The 24,269-nt window shown below is 42.2% G+C and overlaps 1 protein-coding gene across 2 annotated transcripts in view; it reads left to right on the top strand.

Moving 5' to 3' along the window:
• Positions 1 to 24,269, top strand: part of LOC122943602 (phosphodiesterase 4D interacting protein) — a 1,023,137-nt gene that overhangs the window by 605,294 nt on the left and 393,574 nt on the right. For both annotated transcript variants that reach the window (XM_044301472.1, XM_044301474.1), the window contains exons 11-12: positions 11,632 to 11,778; positions 15,863 to 15,932. In XM_044301472.1, coding sequence (XP_044157407.1) covers positions 11,632 to 11,778; positions 15,863 to 15,932 — 217 coding nt within the window. The remainder of the gene's footprint in view (positions 1 to 11,631; positions 11,779 to 15,862; positions 15,933 to 24,269) is intronic.

Raw genomic sequence — 24,269 nt, 5'->3', positions numbered from 1 at the left:
AGAAGTGCCATGCCAGGGAACTCCTTGAAGCTGCCTTTGGGGTGCTCGGTCCCAGATGGCGGCGGTCAGTAGCAGGCGGAGTCTCTTGGCGGCGGGTGTTCTGCTTTTGCCCACTGCTCCCTCTTTTGCTACGCTGTTGGCTCGGTCTCACCACTGCCTCTTCCTCCGAACTGTGAAAGTCAGTGGCACGACCTTCATTCCATGTGGGGTCTAGGACCTCATCGTCCCCTGCATCGTCTTCCACCCAGTCTTGATCCCTGACCTCCTGTTCAGTCTGCACACTGCAGAAAGACGCAGCAGTTGGCACCTGTGTTTCGTCATCATCAGAGACATACTGAGGTGGTATTCCCATGTCCTCATCATCAGGAAACATAAGTGGTTGTGCGTCAGTGCATTCTATGTCTTTCACCGCTGGGGAAGGGCTAGGTGGATGCCCTTGGGAAACCCTGCCAGCGGAGTCTTCAAACAGCATAAGAGACTGCTGCATAACTTGAGGCTGAGACAGTTTCCCTGGTATGCATGGGGGTGATGTGACAGACTGATGGGGTTGGTTTTCAGGCGCCATCTGTGCGCTTTCTGCAGAAGACTGGGTGGGAGATAATGTGAACGTGCTGGATCCACTGTCGGCCACCCAATTGACTAATGCCTGTACCTGCTCAGGCCTTACCATCCTTAGAACGGCATTGGGCCCCACCATATATCGCTGTAAATTCTGGCGGCTACTGGGACCTGAGGTAGTTGGTACACTAGGACGTGTGGATGTGGCAGAACGGCCACGTCCTCTCCCAGCACCAGAGGGTCCACTAACACCACCACGACCATGTCCACGTCCGCGTCCCTTACTAGATGTTTTTCTCATTGTTATGGTTCACCACAACAACAAATATATTATTTGGCCCAATGTATTGTATTCAAATTCAGCGGGATATAAATTTGAGGCCTAGTATTTAGGCGCTGGGTGACCGGTATGGATTTAGTGACAGAATTAGACTTGGAAATGCACAGAAGCGTGTGTGTGAAGTTATTCTGAATGACCCTATGTGCACCTTCAATATTATATACCCTTTTAGGGATAGATTTCAAATAGCTCTGATATAGCAGAAACCACTAAATTATGAAATTGCTAAATTGGGAATTGTACTTCAACCCAGAACAAAAAATGTGCTTTGACGGACACTAAATATCTTGCCCAGCAACAACAGTACAGCGGTGGGTAACGAGAGATTTAGAGGGATTTAAATTTGAGGCCTAGTATTTAGGCGCTGGGTCACCGGTATGGATTTAGTGACAGAATTAGACTTGGAAATGCACAGAAGCGTGTGTGTGAAGTTATTCTGAATGACCCTATGTGCACCTTCAATATTATATACCCTTTTAGGGATAGATTTCAAATAGCTCTGATATAGCAGAAACCACTAAATTATGAAATTGCTAAATTGGGAATTGTACTTCAACCCAGAACAAAAAATGTGCTTTGACGGACACTAAATATCTTGCCCAGCAACAACAGTACAGCGGTGGGTAACGAGAGATTTAGAGGGATTTAAATTTGAGGCCTAGTATTTAGGCGCTGGGTCACCGGTATGGATTTAGTGACAGAATTAGACTTGGAAATGCACAGAAGCGTGTGTGTGAAGTTATTCTGAATGACCCTATGTGCACCTTCAATATTATATACCCTTTTAGGGATAGATTTCAAATAGCTCTGATATAGCAGAAACCACTAAATTATGAAATTGCTAAATTGGGAATTGTACTTCAACCCAGAACAAAAAATGTGCTTTGACGGACACTAAATATCTTGCCCAGCAACAACAGTACAGCGGTGGGTAACGAGAGATTTAGAGGGATTTAAATTTGAGGCCTAGTATTTAGGCGCTGGGTCACCGGTATGGATTTAGTGACAGAATTAGACTTGGAAATGCACAGAAGCGTGTGTGTGAAGTTATTCTGAATGACCCTATGTGCACCTTCAATATTATATACCCTTTTAGGGATAGATTTCAAATAGCTCTGATATAGCAGAAACCACTAAATTATGAAATTGCTAAATTGGGAATTGTACTTCAACCCAGAACAAAAAATGTGCTTTGACGGACACTAAATATCTTGCCCAGCAACAACAGTACAGCGGTGGGTAACGAGAGATTTAGAGGGATTTAAATTTGAGGCCTAGTATTTAGGCGCTGGGTCACCGGTATGGATTTAGTGACAGAATTAGACTTGGAAATGCACAGAAGCGTGTGTGTGAAGTTATTCTGAATGACCCTATGTGCACCTTCAATATTATATACCCTTTTAGGGATAGATTTCAAATAGCTCTGATATAGCAGAAACCACTAAATTATGAAATTGCTAAATTGGGAATTGTACTTCAACCCAGAACAAAAAATGTGCTTTGACGGACACTAAATATCTTGCCCAGCAACAACAGTACAGCGGTGGGTAACGAGAGATTTAGAGGGATTTAAATTTGAGGCCTAGTATTTAGGCGCTGGGTCACCGGTATGGATTTAGTGACAGAATTAGACTTGGAAATGCACAGAAGCGTGTGTGTGAAGTTATTCTGAATGACCCTATGTGCACCTTCAATATTATATACCCTTTTAGGGATAGATTTCAAATAGCTCTGATATAGCAGAAACCACTAAATTATGAAATTGCTAAATTGGGAATTGTACTTCAACCCAGAACAAAAAATGTGCTTTGACGGACACTAAATATCTTGCCCAGCAACAACAGTACAGCGGTGGGTAACGAGAGATTTAGAGGGATTTAAATTTGAGGCCTAGTATTTAGGCGCTGGGTCACCGGTATGGATTTAGTGACAGAATTAGACTTGGAAATGCACAGAAGCGTGTGTGTGAAGTTATTCTGAATGACCCAATGTGCACCTTCAATATTATATACCCTTTTAGGGATAGATTTCAAATAGCTCTGATATAGCAGAAACCACTAAATTATGAAATTGCTAAATTGGGAATTGTACTTCAACCCAGAACAAAAAATGTGCTTTGACGGACACTAAATATCTTGCCCAGCAACAACAGTACAGCGGTAACGAGAGATTTAGAGGGATTTAAATTTGAGGCCTAGTATTTAGGCGCTGGGTGACAGGTATGGGTTTAGTGACAGAATTAGACTTGGAAATACACAGTAGCGGGTGTGTGTGAAGTTATTCTGAATGACCCAATGTGCACCTTCAATATTATATACCCTTTTTGGGATAGATTTCAAATAGCTCTGATATAGCAGGAACCACTAAATTATGAAATTGCTAAATTGGGAATTGTATTTCAACCCAGAACAAGAAATGTGCTTGAACGGACACTAAATAACTCGCCCAGCTACAGCACTAGGGACAGATTTAGCTGGATATAAATTTGAGGCCTAGTATTTAGGCGCTGGGTGACCGGTATGGATTTAGTGACAGAATTAGACTGGGATATGGCCAAAAAATAAACAGACTATTGCTGGTTAAATGCACTTGGTGTGACAGCTTCACCCTGATGTAGGCTTTAGCCAAAAAACAACCACACCATTGAGGGTTAAATGCACTTGGTGACAGGCGCAGCTTGCCCCTGATTTTGTATATGGCCAAAAAATGAACAGACTATTGCTGGTTAAATGCACTTGGTGTGACAGCTTCACCCTGATGTAGGCTTTAGCCAAAAAACAACCACACCATTGAGGGTTAAATGCACTTGGTGACAGGCGCAGCTTGCCCCTGATTTTGTATATGGCCAAAAAATGAACAGACTATTGCTGGTTAAATGCACTTGGTGTGACAGCTTCACCCTGATGTAGGCTTTAGCCAAAAAACAACCACACCATTGAGGGTTAAATGCACTTGGTCGCAGCTTGTGCTGGCGCACCACAAGACACAAAATGGCCGCCGATCACCCCAGAAAAATGAGACTGACAAACGGTCTGTGCAGCCTAAAAACAGTGAGCAATTGAGGATCAGCAGCTCAATGATCCACAGCTGCAGATCGATCAGTTAATCAAGTCCTTTGGAGGAGTTAATCTGCCTAATCTCGCCCTACTGTCGCAGCCGCAACCTCTCCCTACGCTAATCAGAGCAGAGTGACGGGCGGCGCTATGTGACTCCAGCTTAAATAGAGGCTGGGTCACATGGTGCTCTGGCCAATCACAGCCATGCCAATAGTAGGCATGGCTGTGATGGCCTCTTGGGGCAAGTAGTATGACGCTTGTTGATTGGCTGCTTTGCAGCCTTTCAAAAAGCGCCAAGAAAGCGTCACAAAAGCGCCAAGAAAGCGACGAACACCGAACCCGAACCCGGACTTTTACGAAAATGTCCGGGTTCGGGTCCGTGTCACGGACACCCCAAAATTCGGTACGAACCCGAACTATACAGTTCGAGTTCGCTCATCCCTAGTCAGCGGTTCATCACGCCTTAACTGTGCTTCAGGACACTCAGAAACCAACACGTTAAAATATTGTCAGACCATGTGACAACTGTGGCCTGCGTCAACAAATGGGGGCACAAGGAGCTTAGGTCAGAAGATCTTTGCTTGGGGGAAAAGGATCCTCCATCTCAGTAGTTTATGTAAGAGGGAGACAATCAAGTGGCTGACTACCTGAGCAGAGTAACTCTAAAAGAGGTAGAATAGAGATTAAATACAAATATTTTCATTCAGATATGCCAGAAATGGGGCACTCTGATTCCAGACTATTTTGCAACCAGAGAGAACAAACTGTTACCACAGTTCTGCTCCCTGTCAGTTTGGGACTACCCTCTACTGGTAGATGCCCTGTCCCTATCTTAGCCAGAAGGTCTCCTCTATGCCTTCCCTTCCTTTTCTCTTCTTCAAAGAACCCTCATAGAAGAGGAAGGAGCAATGGTAATCTTGATTTCCATTTTTGCCCAAAAAGGCATGGTTTTCTGCTGATGCTCAGACTTTCAGCAGGAAATTATTGGACTCTACCTCTCATCCCATATGGGCTTTCCCAGGGGCCAGTGCATTATTGAAGTTTAAACAGTCTTAACCTAACGGCTTAAAGAGTAAACACCTCATCTTAAAGCAATGGGGTCTCTCAGAATGTTATTTCTACTTTACTTATCAGTCAGAAACCAGTTACTTCAAAAATATATTTAAAGGGGTTATCCAACCCCTATAATGTCCCACCAAATGCCCGGACCACTTATATAAGTTATACTTACACCGCTCCCTGGCAACCGCTTTTGATGCCAGAGCGGCCATCGCTGCATCTCCCCATCTCATGGATCAAAATATCCAGCATCCGCGATGCTAGGGAGGCTCGTCCACGTAGTGGCCTGCTATTATTTCCCCCACCCACCCCCTTCCCGGGGAGATGAGCAGTGTCCCAGGGGGTCAGTAGTGTAGCTTTAGGTATGCTGGGCTTTGTAGTGCAGGGTAACCCACTAACCTGGGACTCACTGTCGTCTTCAGACGGGTCAGCACTGGAACAGGCAGGTGATGAATGACGTGACGCCAGTGCCAATTGAACGGTGGCACCCCGTTTGCTGGTAGCAAGGATAACGCAGAAACCACGTGATAGCCAACCAAAACTGGAACTTTACTTGTTTTCTGTAATCATCATGCATGGACATAGTTGGAAGCGCAGTTCCATTGAAGACAGTTGGTTTACGTATGTTACAGACAGGCCGGATATAGCAAGGTGATTTGCAGAGGGTTACACACAGGACTTGCAGTACAGGCGGCTTGCACTCTATTCCTGACTGATCCTGAAACATGGAAATTATTCTCCAAGGCCTGATGCCCTAGCTCTGGCGTATCCTTGGGTCTGTCCTTATCAAGTACCTCCTCTGTTGCTTTGAGTACCTCTTGCTTTATCAGGTTGGCCTCTGTTTCGTTCTGTGTCCTCAGGCTGGTTAACTATGGCGTTCCTGCTTTGACAACTAAAGACTCAGGAGGGGAACCTTCTCCTTGGATCTGGAACCCAGTTACAGGGATTACACTACCCTCTCCTAGTCTGCAGGCTCCAGGCCTGCTCTACTCTCACAGGCCCATGGCCTGGCCTTAACTCAGACACAGTCTCATCTCCTTCTCCCTCTCCCACTCTCTCTGCTCTTCTACTCCCTGACTCGGCCTTATATACACTAGGGTTCCCTAGCTCCCTCTAGTGACTCAGAGCTGGAATAACACCCCTAGCCGGCCTGCACATGCACATTTCACAGTAACAGGGAAGTACATAGCATTACATTAGGAAGATGATTTATACCAACCTCCCCATAAATAAGGGGGAACGACAGCACACAAGTGACCCTTCTGTAGTGACGGGCATTACAGCTCCCGTACGCTACAGATGCAGCGGGGGACATGCGGGCATCAGAAGCTGGTGCGGGGGAGCAGGTTAAGTATAACCTGTGAGGGGCTTGTTCATTAGGGGGGACATTATAGGGGTTCCTGTCTTTTGCTGCAGACAGATGGAATCCTGGGGATCTTCCAGATATACAGTATCTATGGCAGGACTTGTGAAGGATCTTAGACCTGCTACCTTAAAAGTCCAGATGACTTCCCTAAGTGCCTTTACATAATCAAAATTTGCCGACTTAACTTTAAAGGATAACTGTCACATTTAGACCCTAATTTCAATTTTCATATATGTAGTTACTAATAACATGATATTCCAGAATCAGTTACTATTAGACTGACTTACCCCATATTTAATAAGCCTTTAATTCAGCCTTTAGCAACCAGTCTGCATTAAACTGCAATTTCACTATTCAGTTAAGATTGCCGCCACTGCCCTCACCCTGAGGCTAATCCCGCCTGCCCTCACTAACCACAATGAATTGAGCTCCTCAAATGCACTAGCCAGTAACAATAGCCCCCCAAAAGTGTCATTAACCAGAGCCCTTCCCCCTAAAGGGTTAATCTCCTACATCACAATGTTGCTTTCATTTATACACTGAGCAGATGGCAGAGCTCCCTTCCCTGTTCTGCGCTGCTCCAACTCTGCATTCTCCAGCTCTGCTGAGTGAAGCAGCGTTTGCCAAGCGCAGGGAAAGGGAGAAGTGCACACAGCCCAGGCACTGTTATCAGCTGCTGGGGAGGACCTGGCTTTAATCATTTACTTACAGTCCTTGGCTGTCAGTAATGTGAGCCTGCATGCTGCGTGCTCCGTCTATCAACAAATAGACGGACCATGCCTAGCAACCCAATTTTAAGCACAGGTAAAAATAGGCAGTACAGGGAACATAAATGTGGAATTAAGGGGTAATTGAATACACAGTGAAAAGTTGAAATAGGGCCACCAAGCTGATATTAATCACCACAATCCATTACTCCCAAAAATATATATATGACAGTTATACTTTAATTAAATGATTTTTGAAAGGAGCTACTAGGTTAGCTCCAACTCTTCGCTCCACCTTGCGATTTGAACTTAGTCATATCCATCCTTTCAGACAGCCCTTTTGAAACAATTACTGATATATCACTTAGACCTCATGCACACGACAGTTGTTTTTCTCGGTCCGCAAAATGGGGTTCCGTTGTTCCGTGATCCGTTTCCGTTTATGTTTCCGTGTGTCTTCCTTTATTTTTGGAGGATCCACAAAATGGGGTTCCGTTGTTCCGTGATCCGTTTCCGTTTTTGTTTCCGTGTGTCTTCCTTTATTTTTGGAGGATCGCCAGACATGAAGGAAAGTAAAATTTGCCATGCATATGATAGGAAAAAAACGGACGTGGACGACAATCATGTGTGCCTCCCTGTTTTTTCACTGACCCATTGACTTGAATAGGTCCGCGAACCGTTGTCCGTGAAAAAAATAGTGCGCCTGCGCCGATTAAAGACAGGTACGACGCAGGCGCGATATTTTGAATTCAAACAGGGCCAGCAGAGAACAATCCCGTTCCCTGGCCCTGTCAATCACACAGTGGAGGGGGCGTCATTATGACAGGAGGATGCGGCTGCTACCAGCAAGTAGCCGCCCTACTTGCTGGTAGCAAGGTAATTTACATATTATAAAAATAGCTTTTTAACAAAATCTACAGAACCAAAATGAATATTTAGCTTATGTATAGGGAGCTCGCAGTGTAGGGATTATTATTAACCAAAAAATAAAAAAACGGTTTAGTGGGCTGACAGAAGCCCTTTAAATATCCTCAGATAGGTGATCAATATCAGATCAATACCGATCAGCTGTTTTAAGAGACCGCAGCACTCGTACATGTGCCTTGTCTTCATTGTTTAACTGCTTGCCATCGCAACCACAGCAGTAAGCAGGTATAATTGCAACTCCACCATCCTATTCATTTCAATGGTCAAATGGCTTACTTGTAATTACACCTGTTCACTGCTGCATTTGCGACTGCGAGCAGGTATACAATGAAGAGAGAGCTGCGTCTTCCGCCGATCTGATATTGATGACTTTTCCAGAGGTTTCCAGTCTGTAAGTTTTCAGTCTGCCTGTGGCATCTGCCTCTTAAAAAATTAGCAAATAGTGGCCAAAAGGATAGAGAAAGGCGCTCATAGAGTATGTTATCAATTTTCGCAGATGACACTAAACTGTGTAAAGTAATTTACACGGAAGAGAACAGTATACTACTACAGAGCGATCTGGATAGATTGGAGGCTTGGGCAGATAAGTGGCAGATGAGGTTTAACACTGGCAAATGTAAAGTTATACACATGGGAAGGAATAATGCAAGTCACCCGTACATACTAAATGGTAAAACACTCGGTAACACTGACATGGAAAAGGATCTAGGAATTTTAATAAACAGCAAACTAAGCTGCAAAAAACAGTGTCAGGCAGCTGCTGCCAAGGCCAATAATAAGAAATGGGTTGCATCAGAAGGGGCATAGATGTCCGTGATAAGAACATAGTCCTACCACTTTACAAATCGGTAGTCAGACCACACATGGAGTACTGTGTACAGTTCTGGGCTCCTGTAAACAAGGCAGACATAGCAGAGCTGGAGAAGGTCCAGAGGAGGGCAACTAAAGCAATAACTGGAATGGGGCAACTACAGTACCCTGAAAGATTATCAAAATTAGGGTTATTCACTTTAGAAAAAAGACGATTGAGGGGAGATCTAATTACTATGTATAAATATATCAGGGGTCAGTACAGAGATCTATCCCATCATCTATTTATCCCCAGGACTGTGACTGTGACAAGGGGACATCCTCTGCGTCTGGAGGAAAGAAGGTTTGTACACAAACATAGAAAAGGATTCTTTACGGTAAGAGCAGTGAGGCTATGGAACTCTCTGCCTGAGGAGGTGGTGATGGTGAGTGCAATAAAGGAATTCAAGAGGGGCCTAGATGTATTTCTGTAGCGTAATAATATTACAGGCTATAGCTACTAGAAAGAGATTGTTGATCCAGGGAGTTATTCTGATTGCCTGATTGGAGTTGGGAAGGAATTTTCCCCTAAGGCCTCTTTCACATGGGCGTTGCGGCAAAATGTGCGGGTGCGTTGCGGGAACATGCACAATTTTTCAGCGCAAGTGCAAAACATTATAATGCGTGAGAAAAATTGGCATGTTTGGTACCCAAACTTCTTCACAGAAGTTCGGGCTTGGGATCGGTGTTCTGTAGATTGTATTATTTTCCCTTATAACATGGTTATAAGGATAAATAATAGCATTCTGAATACAGAATGCATAGTAAAATAGCGCTGGAGGGGTTAAAAAAAAAATATGTAACTCACCTTAATCCACTTGATTGCAGCTGGCATCTCTTCTTTCTTTGCTGTGTGCAGGAACAGGACCTGTGGTAACGTGATGGATCATGTGATGACTGGAGTGACGTCACCACAGGTCCTGTTCCTGCACACAGCACAGAAGACAGACAGAAGAGATGCCGGCTGCGCGATCAAGTGGATTAAGGTGAGTTAAATTATTTATTTTTAACCCCTCCAGCGCTATTGTACTAGGCATTCTGTATTCAGAATGCTATTATTTTCCCTTATAACCATGTTATAAGGGAAAATAATAATGATCGGGTCTCCATCCCGATCGTCTCTTAGAAACCGTGCACAAAAATCGCACCGCATCCGCACTTGCTTGCGGATGCTTGCAATTTTCACGCAGCCCCATTCACTTCTATGGGGCCTGCGTTGCGTGGAAAACACACAATATAGAACATGCTGCGATTTTCACGCAACGCACAAGTGATGCGTGAAAATCACCGCTCATGTGCACAGCCCCATAGAAATGAATGGGTCCAGAATCAGTGCGGGTGCAATGCGTTCACATCACGCATTGCACCCGCGCGGAATACTCGCGGTGTGAAAGGGGCCTAAAGTGGGGAAAATTGGCTTCTACCTCACAGTTTTTTTTTTTGTGCCTTCCTCTGGATCAACTTGCAGGATAACAGGCCGGACTGGATGGACAAATGTTTTTTTTTTCGACCTTATGTACTATGTTACTATGTTCAACAAATCAAATTTCTACTGTAAGAAATAGTTTGCTTACCTATTGAGGTTGCACCAATTGGGCTCAACCAAAATGAAGACCAAGTAAAGAAAATCAATGGCTGGCTGCAACGGTTGGTGCAGCCTAAATTCATCTGGTCACCTTTTGCAGGAGCCACTCCACCACTTGGGTAACGGTAGAAAAGAAGAAACTCTGGACTTTGCGTCAAGAGTATGGAACGCAGACGGCGCACTAACACAACCAGTAGTTTAAGCAATTTTTCAGTTTATTCAAGGACAACGAGTTTCGGGTTACTGGAGACCCCTTTATCAAGTCTGAGACGGGACAGCAGAGCGGGTGCCGTGGCTGTTTCTCAGCTGCACGTGAAAGACGCTGACCTGTCTTTCTTAATAAATTAGGCACATATCACACCAGTGCAGGGAGATCAATAGTGGCATATGGGTATGTCCCTCATTTTGTACATTTTGGGGGAGATTTATCAAACTGGTGTAAAGAAAAAGTTGCCCATAACAACTAATGAGATTCCACCTTTCATTTTCCAGAGCAGCTTTGGAAAATTAAAGGTGAAATCTGATTGGTTGCTTTGGGCACACCAGTTTGATAAATCTTCTTCTTTGTTATTAGCTTAAAATACTTGTAAATAAAAAAAAAAGAAATTAAATGTAAAACATGGCTCGATGTCTATGGTTTTTAAACCTCATACACACGGTAGAGCATTGATCATAAAGCCTGTGAAACTATATGGTCGCCCCCATTGCAGCATTGATGATGGTACACAGCATTGATTTTTAAATTACAGTATGGGCCTATAAGTTTGTATTTGGGGAATTTGTAAAGTGTTATAATACATTCTAGAGATATGCCACCATTGTCTATGCTGAAAACCCCTTATTGTAGTAAGTTTCTTACCATTGCCACATTTTGGGTACAGTACAGAATAATGATTTTGTGTAGTGTTTAAAGGGGTATTCCAGTTGTGTACGTTTTTTTTTAAACTGCACTGTTGCGCTGCAATGTGTGTTAACCCATACAGAAACAGTTTCCAGGAGTCCAGCGTTACCTTTCTATCCTACTACTGTTCTCCTGTTTTGATCTGTAATCCGCTCTTACCTTTATGGCTCCAAAAGGCAGCAAAACTGGTAATAACAGTAAATTTGTGAGCTATTTGCATGGTAAAACATAGATACTACTTTGTGAAAGTGGAATATGCTTTTAAATTTGTTTTTATGAATAGGTCTCATCAGAAAAGATGGATCAAACGTCATGCTGCCAAAACTGCTTACTGAAAGAACATAATACAGGTGTCAATCAGTATGTTGGAAATTTGTCTAACTTCATTCATCTCCAAAAACTTGTGCAAGAAAAAGAGAAAATAATTCAGGTATTTCGTTTTGTTCTTTTGAGGTTTTACTGTCATAAGATCATGATGAATTGTACATTATATACATTTTCATATTTGTTTTTTATATTTGTAATATTTCAGAGTAGCTCAACGTTAAAGAGCGCCATAGCCACCAGGTTTCTGCTTTTTAAAACAGCAGAGACATGCGGCACATGTATGAGATCAGCCATAAGGCTGATCGCATAAATTTCCCCCCTCAGATCCGTAGTCAAATGCCGCGCACTCCTGCTCTAGTAGCAGCGTTCCCCAGCTGAGATCAAGGAACCTGTTACATTACACTAATAGCCTGAAGCATCAAGCAGGCTTTGGCGCTTATTAGAAGAATATACCAATACAGAGCACTGATATATAATATACAGATATTGGTATATTCCTCAATGAGCACAATGGGCAATCTAATGATTGTCAATTATAGTCACACAGGGTGACTTAAAAAACAATAAAAAAAATTATTAAAAATATATATAAAAGTTCAAATTACCCCTCTTTTCCTTAAAATAAAAATACTTAACCCATAAGAAAAATAAACATCATGGGCATCGCTGGGCAAAAATGCCCATACAATTAAAATATAACTTCCCGTATTTTTCGCCCTATAAGACGCACCTAGGTTTTTGAGGAGGAAAATAAGAAAAAAATATTTTGAACCAAAATGTGTGTTCTTGTTGGGTTTTGAACTAGTGGTGGTCTGTGGATGACACTATTATGGGGGATCTGTGGATGACGCACTGTTATGGGGGTCTTTGGATGGCGCACTGTTATGGGGGATCTGTGGAGGACACACTGTTATGGGCAGTGGCGTACCGCCAATATAGGCAGCGCACGCAGCTGCTATGGGACCCGTGGCAAGGGGGGGCCCGGAGTGCATGGAAGGCTCCGCCCCTATGTCTGTAGTTTTGTATTCATTATTGCCACAGTCTCTCGTCCCGATCCCTATCTAAAGCTTGGGCGGGCCCTGCTTTCCCTCTGCTCAGCCCCCCCCCCTCGACCCAGCCAGTGACATATCGCAATGCCACTCATTCTCCTCTGTTTGCTGGGCACTCGCACTGCACTGGCCAATCAGCATTTAGTGGTGCAAAGCTCCTGCTGCTGATTGGCCAGTGTGCGAGTCGCAGGCTCAGAAGACAGCAGCAGATCAGAGCAGAACTGTGCAGGCGGCTGGATGGGCAGGACGGCAGGCTTGTGCTTACCGCTCTCACGTCACGTGCTGCAGCTGCCACTGCCACCACCTGCCTCATACTGCCACCAGTTCCACTGAGACCCAAGTCCCATCCCAACTACAACCAGCCCCCAGCATCGCTGGCATGCCCCTTGCCTGTTGCGTGCCACTGCAAATCTGCCACCAAGGACAAAGTAAGTTGTACACTCACAGCAGTGAGTGACAGACTCTACGTTTAAAAAAGTTCATAGGGTGTGGTGAGGGATGGGTATTGTGGGAAAAGGGCAGCAGCAGCAGCAAGAAGAGTTCCTGTAGGTTTTGGGGGGGTGGGCCACTGTTCTAAAAGGGTTATTATATAGAGGATTTAGGAGGACAGTGTGCCCCAGCCCCCCCCCCTTCCCCTCCCCAATTAACTCTGCAGTTTAATTGCTAATTTGGAGTACTGTGTCATGGGGGGGTGGTTAGTGGGGGGAAGAGGGCAGCAGAAAGCAGAGTTTCTGCAGGGTTGGGGAACACTATTCTATAAGGCTCATTATTATTCAGAGGACTCAGGACAGTGCACCACCCCCTAGTAATTTAACTCCTCAGGTCCCACGATCAATTAATAGTAATAAAATGTATAGATTAATAGTTAAAAAAAAAGTGAAAAAACAAACAAAACAAACACTGATATATTAAACATTTAAATCACCCCAATTTTACATATAAAAATATATAAACAATAAAAAAAATCATATTATGTATTGCCGCGGCCGAAAATGTCTGCACTATTAAAAAAAAGAACGCCTTAACGGAAAAAAAAAAAAAAAAAACCACAAAAGGGTAGGTGGTGGGATGGGTAGTGGGTGGAATTAGGGGGCCCAATTCAGATTCTTGCTATGGGGCCCAATGATTTCTATGTACGCCCCTGGTTATGGGGGTCCGTAGATGACACTGTTATGGGGGGATCTGTGGGTGACACTGTTATGGGGGATCTGTTGGTGACACTGTTATGGGGGATCTGTGGGTGACACTGTTATGGGGGATCTATAGGTGACACTGTTATGGGGGATCTGTGGGTGACACTGTTATGGGTGGGACCTGTGGATGTTATCCACAGATCCCCCCATAACAGTGTCCCTGCGACGTAAATGACCCCCAATTCAGAGGGTGGGGTCGCATCTGGTTTTATAATGACAGCGGGGCCCGTGCAGTGACTGTATTCTACTACACGGGCCCCGCTCACTGTATATAATCTTATCTATAATTGTAGGCATTGTTAATATATAAAATATATATAAAAGTATATATATAAAAGTTAAGGGTAATCAGCGCCTCTATACAAGCGCTCGTAGCAGAGTGTTACAGAGTGTTACAAGCGCTCGTAGCATAGAGAAGAGAGGAAGCAGGCCGGGAGGACACGCACTGGTAGCATGAGTCACTACGTCATGCGCCCACACCGCCTGCTTCATTCATAAAGCTGCCAGTGCCCGTCCTCCGGCCTGCCTCCTCCCTCCTCTCTGCTACGAGCGCTTGTAAGTATACAGGCACTGATTACCCTGAACTATATTAACAATGCCTACAAATATAGATAAGTTTATATACAGTGAGCGGGGCCCTTGTAGTAGAATACAGTCACTGCACGGGGCCCCGCTGTCATTATAAAAGCAGATGCTGGCCCCCAGCCCCAACTCCCTCTTAGCTGATACACCCGCCGCGCGGCGTATCATTGAAAATTCGGAAAAACTTAGCATTCTCCCCATAAGACGCACAGCTATTTTCCCCCGACTTTTTTGGGGGGAAGTACGTCTTATAGGGCGAAAAATACGGTATATTAATGCCATACGGCAACTGGCATAATGGAAACTACATTGTATGCAGCATTGTATGCAACCATAAATGGTGTCATTAGAAAGTACAACTTGTCCTGCAAAAAAAAAGCCTTTATAAGGCAATGTTAACAGAAAAATAAAAAAATAAAGTTAGAGAATGCGGGGAGTGAAAAACAAAAACACAAAAATGGAAAAATTGCAAGGTCCTCTAAGGGTTAACCCCCCACTGATCACAAGAAAAACATTACCAAGCAAAGCTCCATCTAAGCTCATGCACTGTGACTGCAGTTGCCACTTATTTTCAGCTCAACCCTTTTTACTGCAATACAGCACTAGGAGTAATAAATACATGACCAAACATGGACATTTGTCTGGTAAATACCAGATGGTCAGACACACACCGATCACATATTAATGACCAGCTTCATTATTATTATTTTGACCGAACCCTTTTAAACAAAATATATTTGAACTTTAATATTCATTTATATTAAGGGTACTTGCACACTTGCGTTGTGAAGATCTGGCAGGCGCAACTGCCTGCCGGATCTGGAAATCCATGTGTGAACGGATAGCATTTGTAGACGGATGCGGATCCGTCTATCAAATGCATTGAAACACCGGATCCGTCTCTCCGGTGCCATCCGGAAAAACGGATCCGGTATTTTTTGTTGTATTTTTAAAGGTCTACGCATGCACGAATTTTGAATGGAGAAAATACCCCAGCATGCTGCGGTATTTTTTCTGGCCAAATATCGTAAGAGTTACTGAACTGAAGACATCCTGAGCGGATTTGCTCTCTATTCAGAATGCATTAGGATAAAACTGATCAGCTTTTTTTCCAGTATTGAGCCTCTAGGGTGGAACTTAATACCGGAAATCTTTAACGCAAGTATGAAAGTACCCTAACACAACTACTTTCAATGAATCAAATACTCCTAAATTGTTATGTCTGTGATGGAAAGACCCTTTTAACGGTCTGGCTTAATGCATTTTTCTTAAAAAAAAAAAAATTGGGTTGTTTTTAACATAATGCAGTAAAAATACCAGCCTCCAATTTTTTATATGTAAACATTTGTATTTGCTTTTCAAGACATTGACGCAAAGTTGCTCAGTTCAGCCAATGGGAATCAGCATGAAATCTGAAGATTTGGACGCTAAAGGTGAATTTCTACATTATTTCTGATTTCCTAATGTTCATTGTGCATAAAACAATAATTCATTAGATGTAAGTGATCTGTCAACTATTTTAGAGATTCTCCAGCATATTTTGACTAGTAATATGAACCTATGCTTGTAATTTCTTTTGCTGTTTCTAAGCAGTTGCTTGGTAATGTAACCCAAACACATGTACAGTTGTGTCATCGTTAACGCTCCTTTTTTTCGCTTAACGTTACTACTGAAACGCAAGTTCTCATCCTTCGTTATGAACAAAACAACCACTGTAACTGCAATACACAACAAAGCCAGTAGACGGCAGTGTTAACCTAAACTAGGTAATTACACTATATGGTGGGCCATTTATATGGATACACCTTAATAAAATGGGAATGGTTGGTGATATTAACTTCCTGTTTGTGGCACATTAGTATATGTGAGGGGGGAAACTTTTCAAGATGGGTGTTGACCATGGTGGCCATTTTGAAGTCGGCTATTTTGAATCCAACTTTTGTTTTTTCAATAGGAAGAGGGTCATGTGACACATCAAACTTATTGGGAATTTCTCCCAAAAAACAATGGTGTCACATGACCCTCTTCCTATTGAAAAAACAAAAGTTGGATTCAAAATATCCGACTTCAAAATGGCCGCCATAGTCACCACCCATCTTGAAAAGTTTCCCCCCTCACATATACTAATGTGCCACAAACAGGAAGTTAATATCACCAACCATTCCCATTTTATTAAGGTGTATCCATATAAATGGCCCTCCCTGTACACAATACACTATGCCTAATCCTCCTCTGCAACCTTACCGGCTACCCTCATCCCTACACTGTTATTCTTCTGATATAATGAAATGTAGGGTATAAAATAGTTAATCGGCATTACGGTTTCTGGTTACATAAGTGAACTAAAGTAAACCTAAGGGGAACAATCTACGGAGAGACCGGTTCTGTGCCTGCCCAAACTATTATAGCACTTTCCCCTATATTTATTTTAAAGGAAAGGGGGTGAAAGGGTTAATGTGCAGTTGGACTGGAGGTCAGGGTTAGGGTTACTTTCAGCAGGCGTGTCAATAACTTTCTGCTGTAAAAACTGACACTGTAAAGGTAATAATTCTCAGCTCTGTCAATTACAGCAGCCTGTATCTATATACTGTATCTCCACTATACTGTACCAGTTAAGACAAAATGTGTCCATAAATCTCCACTGTGACAACAGCATACTCTATATTTTCAAATCTCTGCTATAGCAGTTATGTCAGCATGTATTTATAAATCTCTGCGCTTCAAGGGGTCAAAGAGCCATATACCTATTTATTTATACCTATTTTATTGCTGTTTACTACACTATAATTATGAATTAGAAATATACTATATATAATTATATTATATAACATTATAATTGTAAAAAGTCTACATGTCAAATTACATGAATGGCATATTAAACAATACCATACATGATTCAATAAGGAAATACTGTACAGGGGGAACACATATCCATGAAACATTCATTACATTGTGTATATACTGTATATTTTTATTGCACATCAGACACATCATAGATCAAATGACACATATTATAATAAAAAAATAACAGCATCACAATTAATTATATTTTATAAAAACTATGAAAAAGGATTATAATTTTATATTGCTTAATTTGGTATAAATTACATAGAGCATCATGCACTGTTATTTACAGAAATAAACTATTTTATGCTGAAAAAATCATACAAATAAAAACAGGTTTACAAAATTATACTATATATATATATATATATATATATATATATATATATATTTCTGTTGCTATTATCTCACTTCATATTAATTATACTACAGTACATTACTGTAATGTACAGTCGTGGCCAAAAGTTTTGAGAATGACACAAATATTAGTTTTCCCAAAGTTTGCTGGTAAACTGCTTTTAGATCTTTGTTTCTGTGACGTAGTGAAATAGAATTATACCGACTTCATACGTTTCAAAGGCTTTTAACGACAATTACATGACATTTATGCAAAGCTTTAGTATTTGCAGTGTTGGCCTTTCTTTTTCAGGACCTCTGCAATTCGTCGGGGCATGCTCTCAATCAACTTCTGGGCCAATTCCTGACTGATAGCAACCCATTCTTTCATAATCACTTCTTGGAGTTTGTCAGAATTAGTGGGTTTTTGTTTGTCCACCGCCTCTTGAGGATTGACCACAAGTTCTCAATGGGATTAAGATCTGGGGAGTTTCCAGGCCATGGACCCAAAATGTCAACGTTTTGGTCCCCGAGCCACTTAGTTATCACTTTTGCCTTATGGCACGGTGCTACATCGTACTGGAAAATGCATTGTTCTTCACCAAACTGTTGTTGAATTGTTGGAAGAAGTTGCTGTTGGAGGGTGTTTTGGTACCATTCTTTATTCATGGCTGTGTTTTTGGGCAAAATTGTGAGTGAGCCCACTCCCTTGGATGAGAAGCAACCCCACACATGAATGGTCTCAGGATGCTTTACTGTTGGCATGACACAGGACTGATGGTAGCGCTCACCTTTTCTTCTCCGGACAAGCCTTTTTCCTAATGCCCCAAACAATCGGAAAGAGGCTTCATCGGAGAATATGACTTTGCCCCAGTCCTCAGCAGTCCATTCACCATATTTTCTGCAGAAGATCAATCTGTCCCTGATGTTTTTTTTTTTTAAAAGACGTGGCTTCTTTGCTGCCCTTCTTGACACCAGGCCATCTTCCAAAAGTCTTCGGCTCACTGTGCGTGCAGATGCGCTCACACCTGCCTGCTGTCATTCCTGAGCAAGCTCTGCACTGGTGGCACTCCGATCCCGCAGCTGAATCCTCTTTAGGAGACGATCCTGGCGCTTGCTGGACCTTCTTGGACGCCCTAAAGCCTTCTTAACAAGAATTGAACCTCTTTCCTTGAAGTTCTTGATGATCCTATAAATTGTTGATTGAGGTGCAATCTTAGTAGCCACAATATCCTTGCCTGTGAACCCATTTTTATGCAACACAATGATGGCTGCACGCGTTAACAATGGAAGAACAATGATTTCAAGCATCACCCTCCTTTTAACAGGTTAGGTCTGCCATTTTAACCCAATCAGCCTGACATAATGATCTCCAGCCTTGTGCTCGTCAACATTCTCATCTGAGTTACCAAGACGATTACTGAAATGATCTCAGCAGGCCCTTTAATGACAGCAATGAAATGCAGTGGAAAGGGATTTTTGGGATTAAGTTAATTTTCATGGCAAAGAAGGACTATGCAATTCATCTGATCACTCTTCATAACATTCTGGAGTATATGCAAATTGCTATTATAAAAACTTAAGCAGCAACTTTTTCAATTTCCAATATTTATGCAATTCTCAAAACTTTTGACCACGACTGTACTTCTATTTCTTTAAAGAGGACCTTTCACCGATTATTGCAATGTGAACTAAGTATACAGACATGTAGTGCGGAGCCCGGGGATCTAACTGCACTTACTACTATCCCCGGGCGCCGCTCTGTTCTCCTGCTATGCCCTCCGGTATCTCCTCTCACTAAGTTATAGTAGGCGGAGTCTGCCCTTGTTCTTCTGTAGCGCTGGCCAATCTCATTGCAGAGCTCACAGCCTGGGAGAAAATAACCTCCCAGGCTGTGAGCTCTGCAATGAGATTGGCCAGCGCTACAGCAGAACAAGGGCAGACTCCGCCTACCATAACTTAGTGACTGAAATCTCCGCCTACTATAACTTAGTGATCGGAGATACCGGAGGGCATAGCAGGAGAACGGAGCGGCGCCCGGGGATAATAGTAAGTACAGTGAGATCCCCTGGCGCCGCTCTACATGTCTATATATACTTAGTTCACATTGTACTAATCGGTGAAAGGTTCTTTTAAAAAACAAAAAACATCAAAGACACAGCTCCCACAACATGTTTCTTGGAAAATGCGACATCCTCTGGGATAACAAGTGCTTGTTCCAATTTATTGTAAAAAAAATAATAGATATGAGCCAGGAAGCGGTAGTTGCGGCTGCCGAGCGGCATATACTGTATCCACAGTATACAGTATGGACAGAATCTTACAATTACTGTACAGTAGATTCTTCAATGCGATCAGCTGCAGGGACTTCTTTAAAAAAAAAAAAAATCACTAAGCATTTGTTAATGTCACCTTTCTCCAGGGCTCCATTGCTCACCATCTCCCTGTACCGTACTACTGTATATAAAGACCCCAGTTTAGAACTTGATGAGCGCACAATCTACCGTAGAAAGGAACAGTGCAGTAGCTATCCATATATTACTGTACAGTAATCTACTGTACAAAGCACCGGGACTGGGACTCACGCTACAAGGGGAGGAATACTGTATGGACACCCTGAGAATTGTACAGTAGGTTCTACTTCTGACTGCTGTAAGAATGGGAATATTATGGGAAGAAGCAGCGTTATTGCAGCATACATATACATCAGCTACACTCAAAGCCTCTACTACTGTAGGATTAGTTTGCTCAGCGCTGCAGTAAGAGGGGGAGGGGGTAAGTGCCCGACCCCCATACACCTCAACCTTCGGCTCACTCCAGCATTATCTATTGCATTATCTAACTTGCTGTTGAAAGATATGGAGTTCATGTGTGAAAATGATGTCTCATGCTCCCTGAACCACTCTTTCACAATTTGAGCCCGATGAATCCTGGCATTGTCATCTTGGAATATGCCCGTGCCATCAGGGAAGAAAAAAATCCATTGATGGAATAACCTGGTCATTCAGTATGTTCAGGTAGTCAGCTGACCTCATTCTTGGAGCACTTACTGTTGCTGAACCTAGACCTGACCAACTGCAGCAACCCCAGAACATAGCACTGTCCCACAGGTTTGTACAGTAGGCACTAGACATGATGGGTGCATCACTTCATCTGTCTGTCTTCTTACCCTGATGCGCCTATCGCTCTGGAACAGGGTAAATCTGGACTCAGACCACATGACCTTCTTCTATTGCTCCAGAGTCCAATCTTTATGCTCCCTAGAAAATTGAAACCTTTTTTACTGGTTTGCCTCACTGATTAGTGGTTTTCTTACGGGTACACAGCTGTTCAGTCCCAATCCCATGAGATCCCTTCGCATTGTGTGTGTGGAAATGCTCTTACTTTCACTATTAAACATAGCCCTGAGTTCTACTGTTGTTTTTCTTCAATTTGATTTCACCAAACGTTTAAGTGATCGCCGATCACAATCATTCAGGATTTTTTTCACTATCCTTCCAGTTTTTTATAATGCGTTGACAGTTCTTAACCCAATTTTACTAGTTTCTACAATTTCCTAATATGTTTTCTCTGCTTGATGCATGCCAATGATTTGACCCTTCTCAAACAGACTAACATCTTTTCCACGACCACGAGATGTGCCTTTTGACATGGTTGTTTAAGAAATGAGAAGCAACTCATTGCACCAGTTGGGGTTAAATAACTTATTCCCAGCTGAAAGATAATTGCCCATGCACTAATTATCCAATAGGAGGCTCATAACTATTTGCATAGTTAAGTCCAGACAGGCAGTTTATATCTTCATGTTTTTCATGTAATTTGGCAGGTAGACTTTTTAAAATATATTATAATGTTATTTTAAATAATTATATATAGTATATTTCTAATTTATAATTATAGTGTAGTAAACAACAAAAAAATAGGTAGAAATAAATAGGTATATGGCTCTTTAACCCCTTGAAGCGCAGAGATTTATAAATACATGCTGACATAACTGTTATAGCAGAGAATACCTGAGTCTATATGTATATATATATATATGTATATATATATATATATATATATATATATAATATACAGTGGGATGCGAACGTTTGGGCAACCTTGTTAATCATCATGATTTTCCTGTACAAATCATTGGTTGTTACGATAAAAAATGTCAGTTAAATATATAATATAGGAGAACACACACAGTGATATTTGAGAAGGGAAATAAAGTTTATTGGATTTACCAAAAGTGTGCTATATTTGTTTAAACAAAATTAGGCAGGTGCATAAATTTGGGCACCACAAAAAAGAAATGAAATCAATATTTAGTACATCCTCCTTTTGCAGAAATTACAGCCTCTAAACGCTTCCTGTAGGTTCCAATGAAAGTCTGCATTCTGGTTGAAGGTATTTTGGACCATTCCTCTTTACAAAACATCTTTAGTTCATTCAGGTTTGATGGCTTCCGAGCATGGACAGCTCTCTTTAAGTCACACCACAGATTTTCAATTATATTCAGGTCTGGGGACTGAGATGGCTATTCCAGAACGTTGTACTTGTTCCTCTGCATAAATGCCTTAGTGGATTTTGAGTAGTGTTTAGGGTCGTTGTCTTGTTGAAAGATCCAGCCCCGGCGTAGCTTCAGCTTTGTCACTGATTCCTGGACATTGGTCTCCAGAATCAGCTGAAACTGAGTGGCATCCATGCGTCCCTCAACTTTGACTAGATTCCCAGTCCCTGCACTGGCCACACAGCCCCACAGCATAATGGAACCACCACCATATTTTACTGTAGGGAGCAGGTGTTTTTATTGGAATGCTGTGTTCTTTTTGCTCCATGCATAACAACCCTTGTTATGGCCAAATAACTCAAATTTAGTTTCATCATTCCACAGCACCTTATTCCAAAATGAAGCTGGCTTGTCCAAATGAGCTTTAGACCACCTCAAGCGGCACTTTTTGTGCTGTGGGCAGAGAAAAGGCTTCCTCTGCATCACTCTCGCATATAGCATCTCCTTGTGTAAAGTGCGCCCAATGGTTGAACGATGCACAGTGACTCCATCTGCAGCAAGATGATGTTGTAGGTCTTTCGTGCTGGTCTGTGGGTTGACTCTGACTGTTCTCACCATTTGTCGCTTCTGTCTGTCCGAGATTTTTCTTGGTCTGCCACTTTGAGCATTAACTTATACTGAGCCTGTGGTCTTCCATTTCCTCAATATGTTCCTAACTGTGGAAGCCGACAGCTTTCTGTATCCTTCCCCTAAATCATGATGGTGAACAATCTTTGTCTTCAGGTCAGGTGAGACTGAGAGTTGTTTTGAGACCCCCATGTTGCTACTCTTCAGAGAAAATTAAAAAAGAGGAGGGAAACTTACAATTGACCCCCTTAAATACTCTTTCTCATAATTGGATTCACCTGTGTATGTAGGTCAGGGGTCACTGAGCTTACCAAGCCAATTTAAGTTCCAATAATTAGTTCTAAAGGTTTTGTAATCAATAAAATGACAACAGTGCCCAAATTTATGCACCTGCCTAATTTTGTTTAAACAATCATAGCACACTTTCTGTAAATTCAATAAACTTAATTTCACTTCTCAAATATCACTGTGTGTGTCTCCTATATGATATATTTAACTGACATTTTTTATCGTAACAATAAACGATTTATTCAGGAAAATCATGACGATTAACAAGGTTGCCCAAACTTTCGCATCCCACTGTATATATATATATATATATATATATATATATTTATATATATACAGTACAGACCAAAAGTTTGGACACAACTTTTCATTCAAAGAGTTTTCTTTATTTCATGACTATGAAAATTGTAGATTCACACTGAAGGCATCAAAACTATGAATTAACACATGTGGAATTATATACATAACAAAAAAGTGGGAAGCAACTGAAAATATGTCATATTCTAGGTTCTTCAAAGTAGCCACCTTTTGCTTTGATTACTGCTTTGCACACTCTTGGCATTCTCTTGATGAGCTTCAAGAGGTAGTCACCTGAAATGGTTTTCACTTCACAGGTGTGCCCTGTCAAGTTTAATAAGTGGGATTCCTTGCCTTATAAATGGGGTTGGGACCATCAGTTGCGTTGTGGAGAAGTCAGGTGGATACATAGCTGAGAGTCCTACTGAATAGACTGTTAGAATTTATATTATAGCAAGAAAAAAGCAGCTAAGTAAAGAAAAATGAGTGGCCATCATTACTTTAAGAAATGAAGGTCAGTCAGTCCTAAAAATTTGGAAAACGTTGAAAGTGTCCCCAAGTGCAGTCACAAAAACTATCAAGCGCTACAAAGAAACTGGCTCACATGCGGACCGCCCTAGGAAAGGTAGACCAAGAGTCACCTCTGCTGCGGAGGATAAGTTCATGCGAGTCACAAGCCTCAGAAATCACAGGTTAACAGCAGACACATCTCAGCAATGTCACACAGAGTTCTAGCAGCAGACACATCTCTAGAACAACTGTTAAGAGGAGACTGTGTGAATCAGGCCTTCATGGTAGAATATCTGCTAGGAAACCACTGCTAAGGACATGCAATAAGCAGAAGAGACTTGTTTGGGCTAAAGAACACAAGGAATGGGCA

This window comes from Bufo gargarizans, chromosome 7, assembly GCF_014858855.1.
Source record: "Bufo gargarizans isolate SCDJY-AF-19 chromosome 7, ASM1485885v1, whole genome shotgun sequence".
NCBI classification, from domain to species: Eukaryota; Metazoa; Chordata; class Amphibia; order Anura; family Bufonidae; genus Bufo; species Bufo gargarizans.
This window is presented reverse-complemented; position numbering and strand designations above follow the sequence as displayed.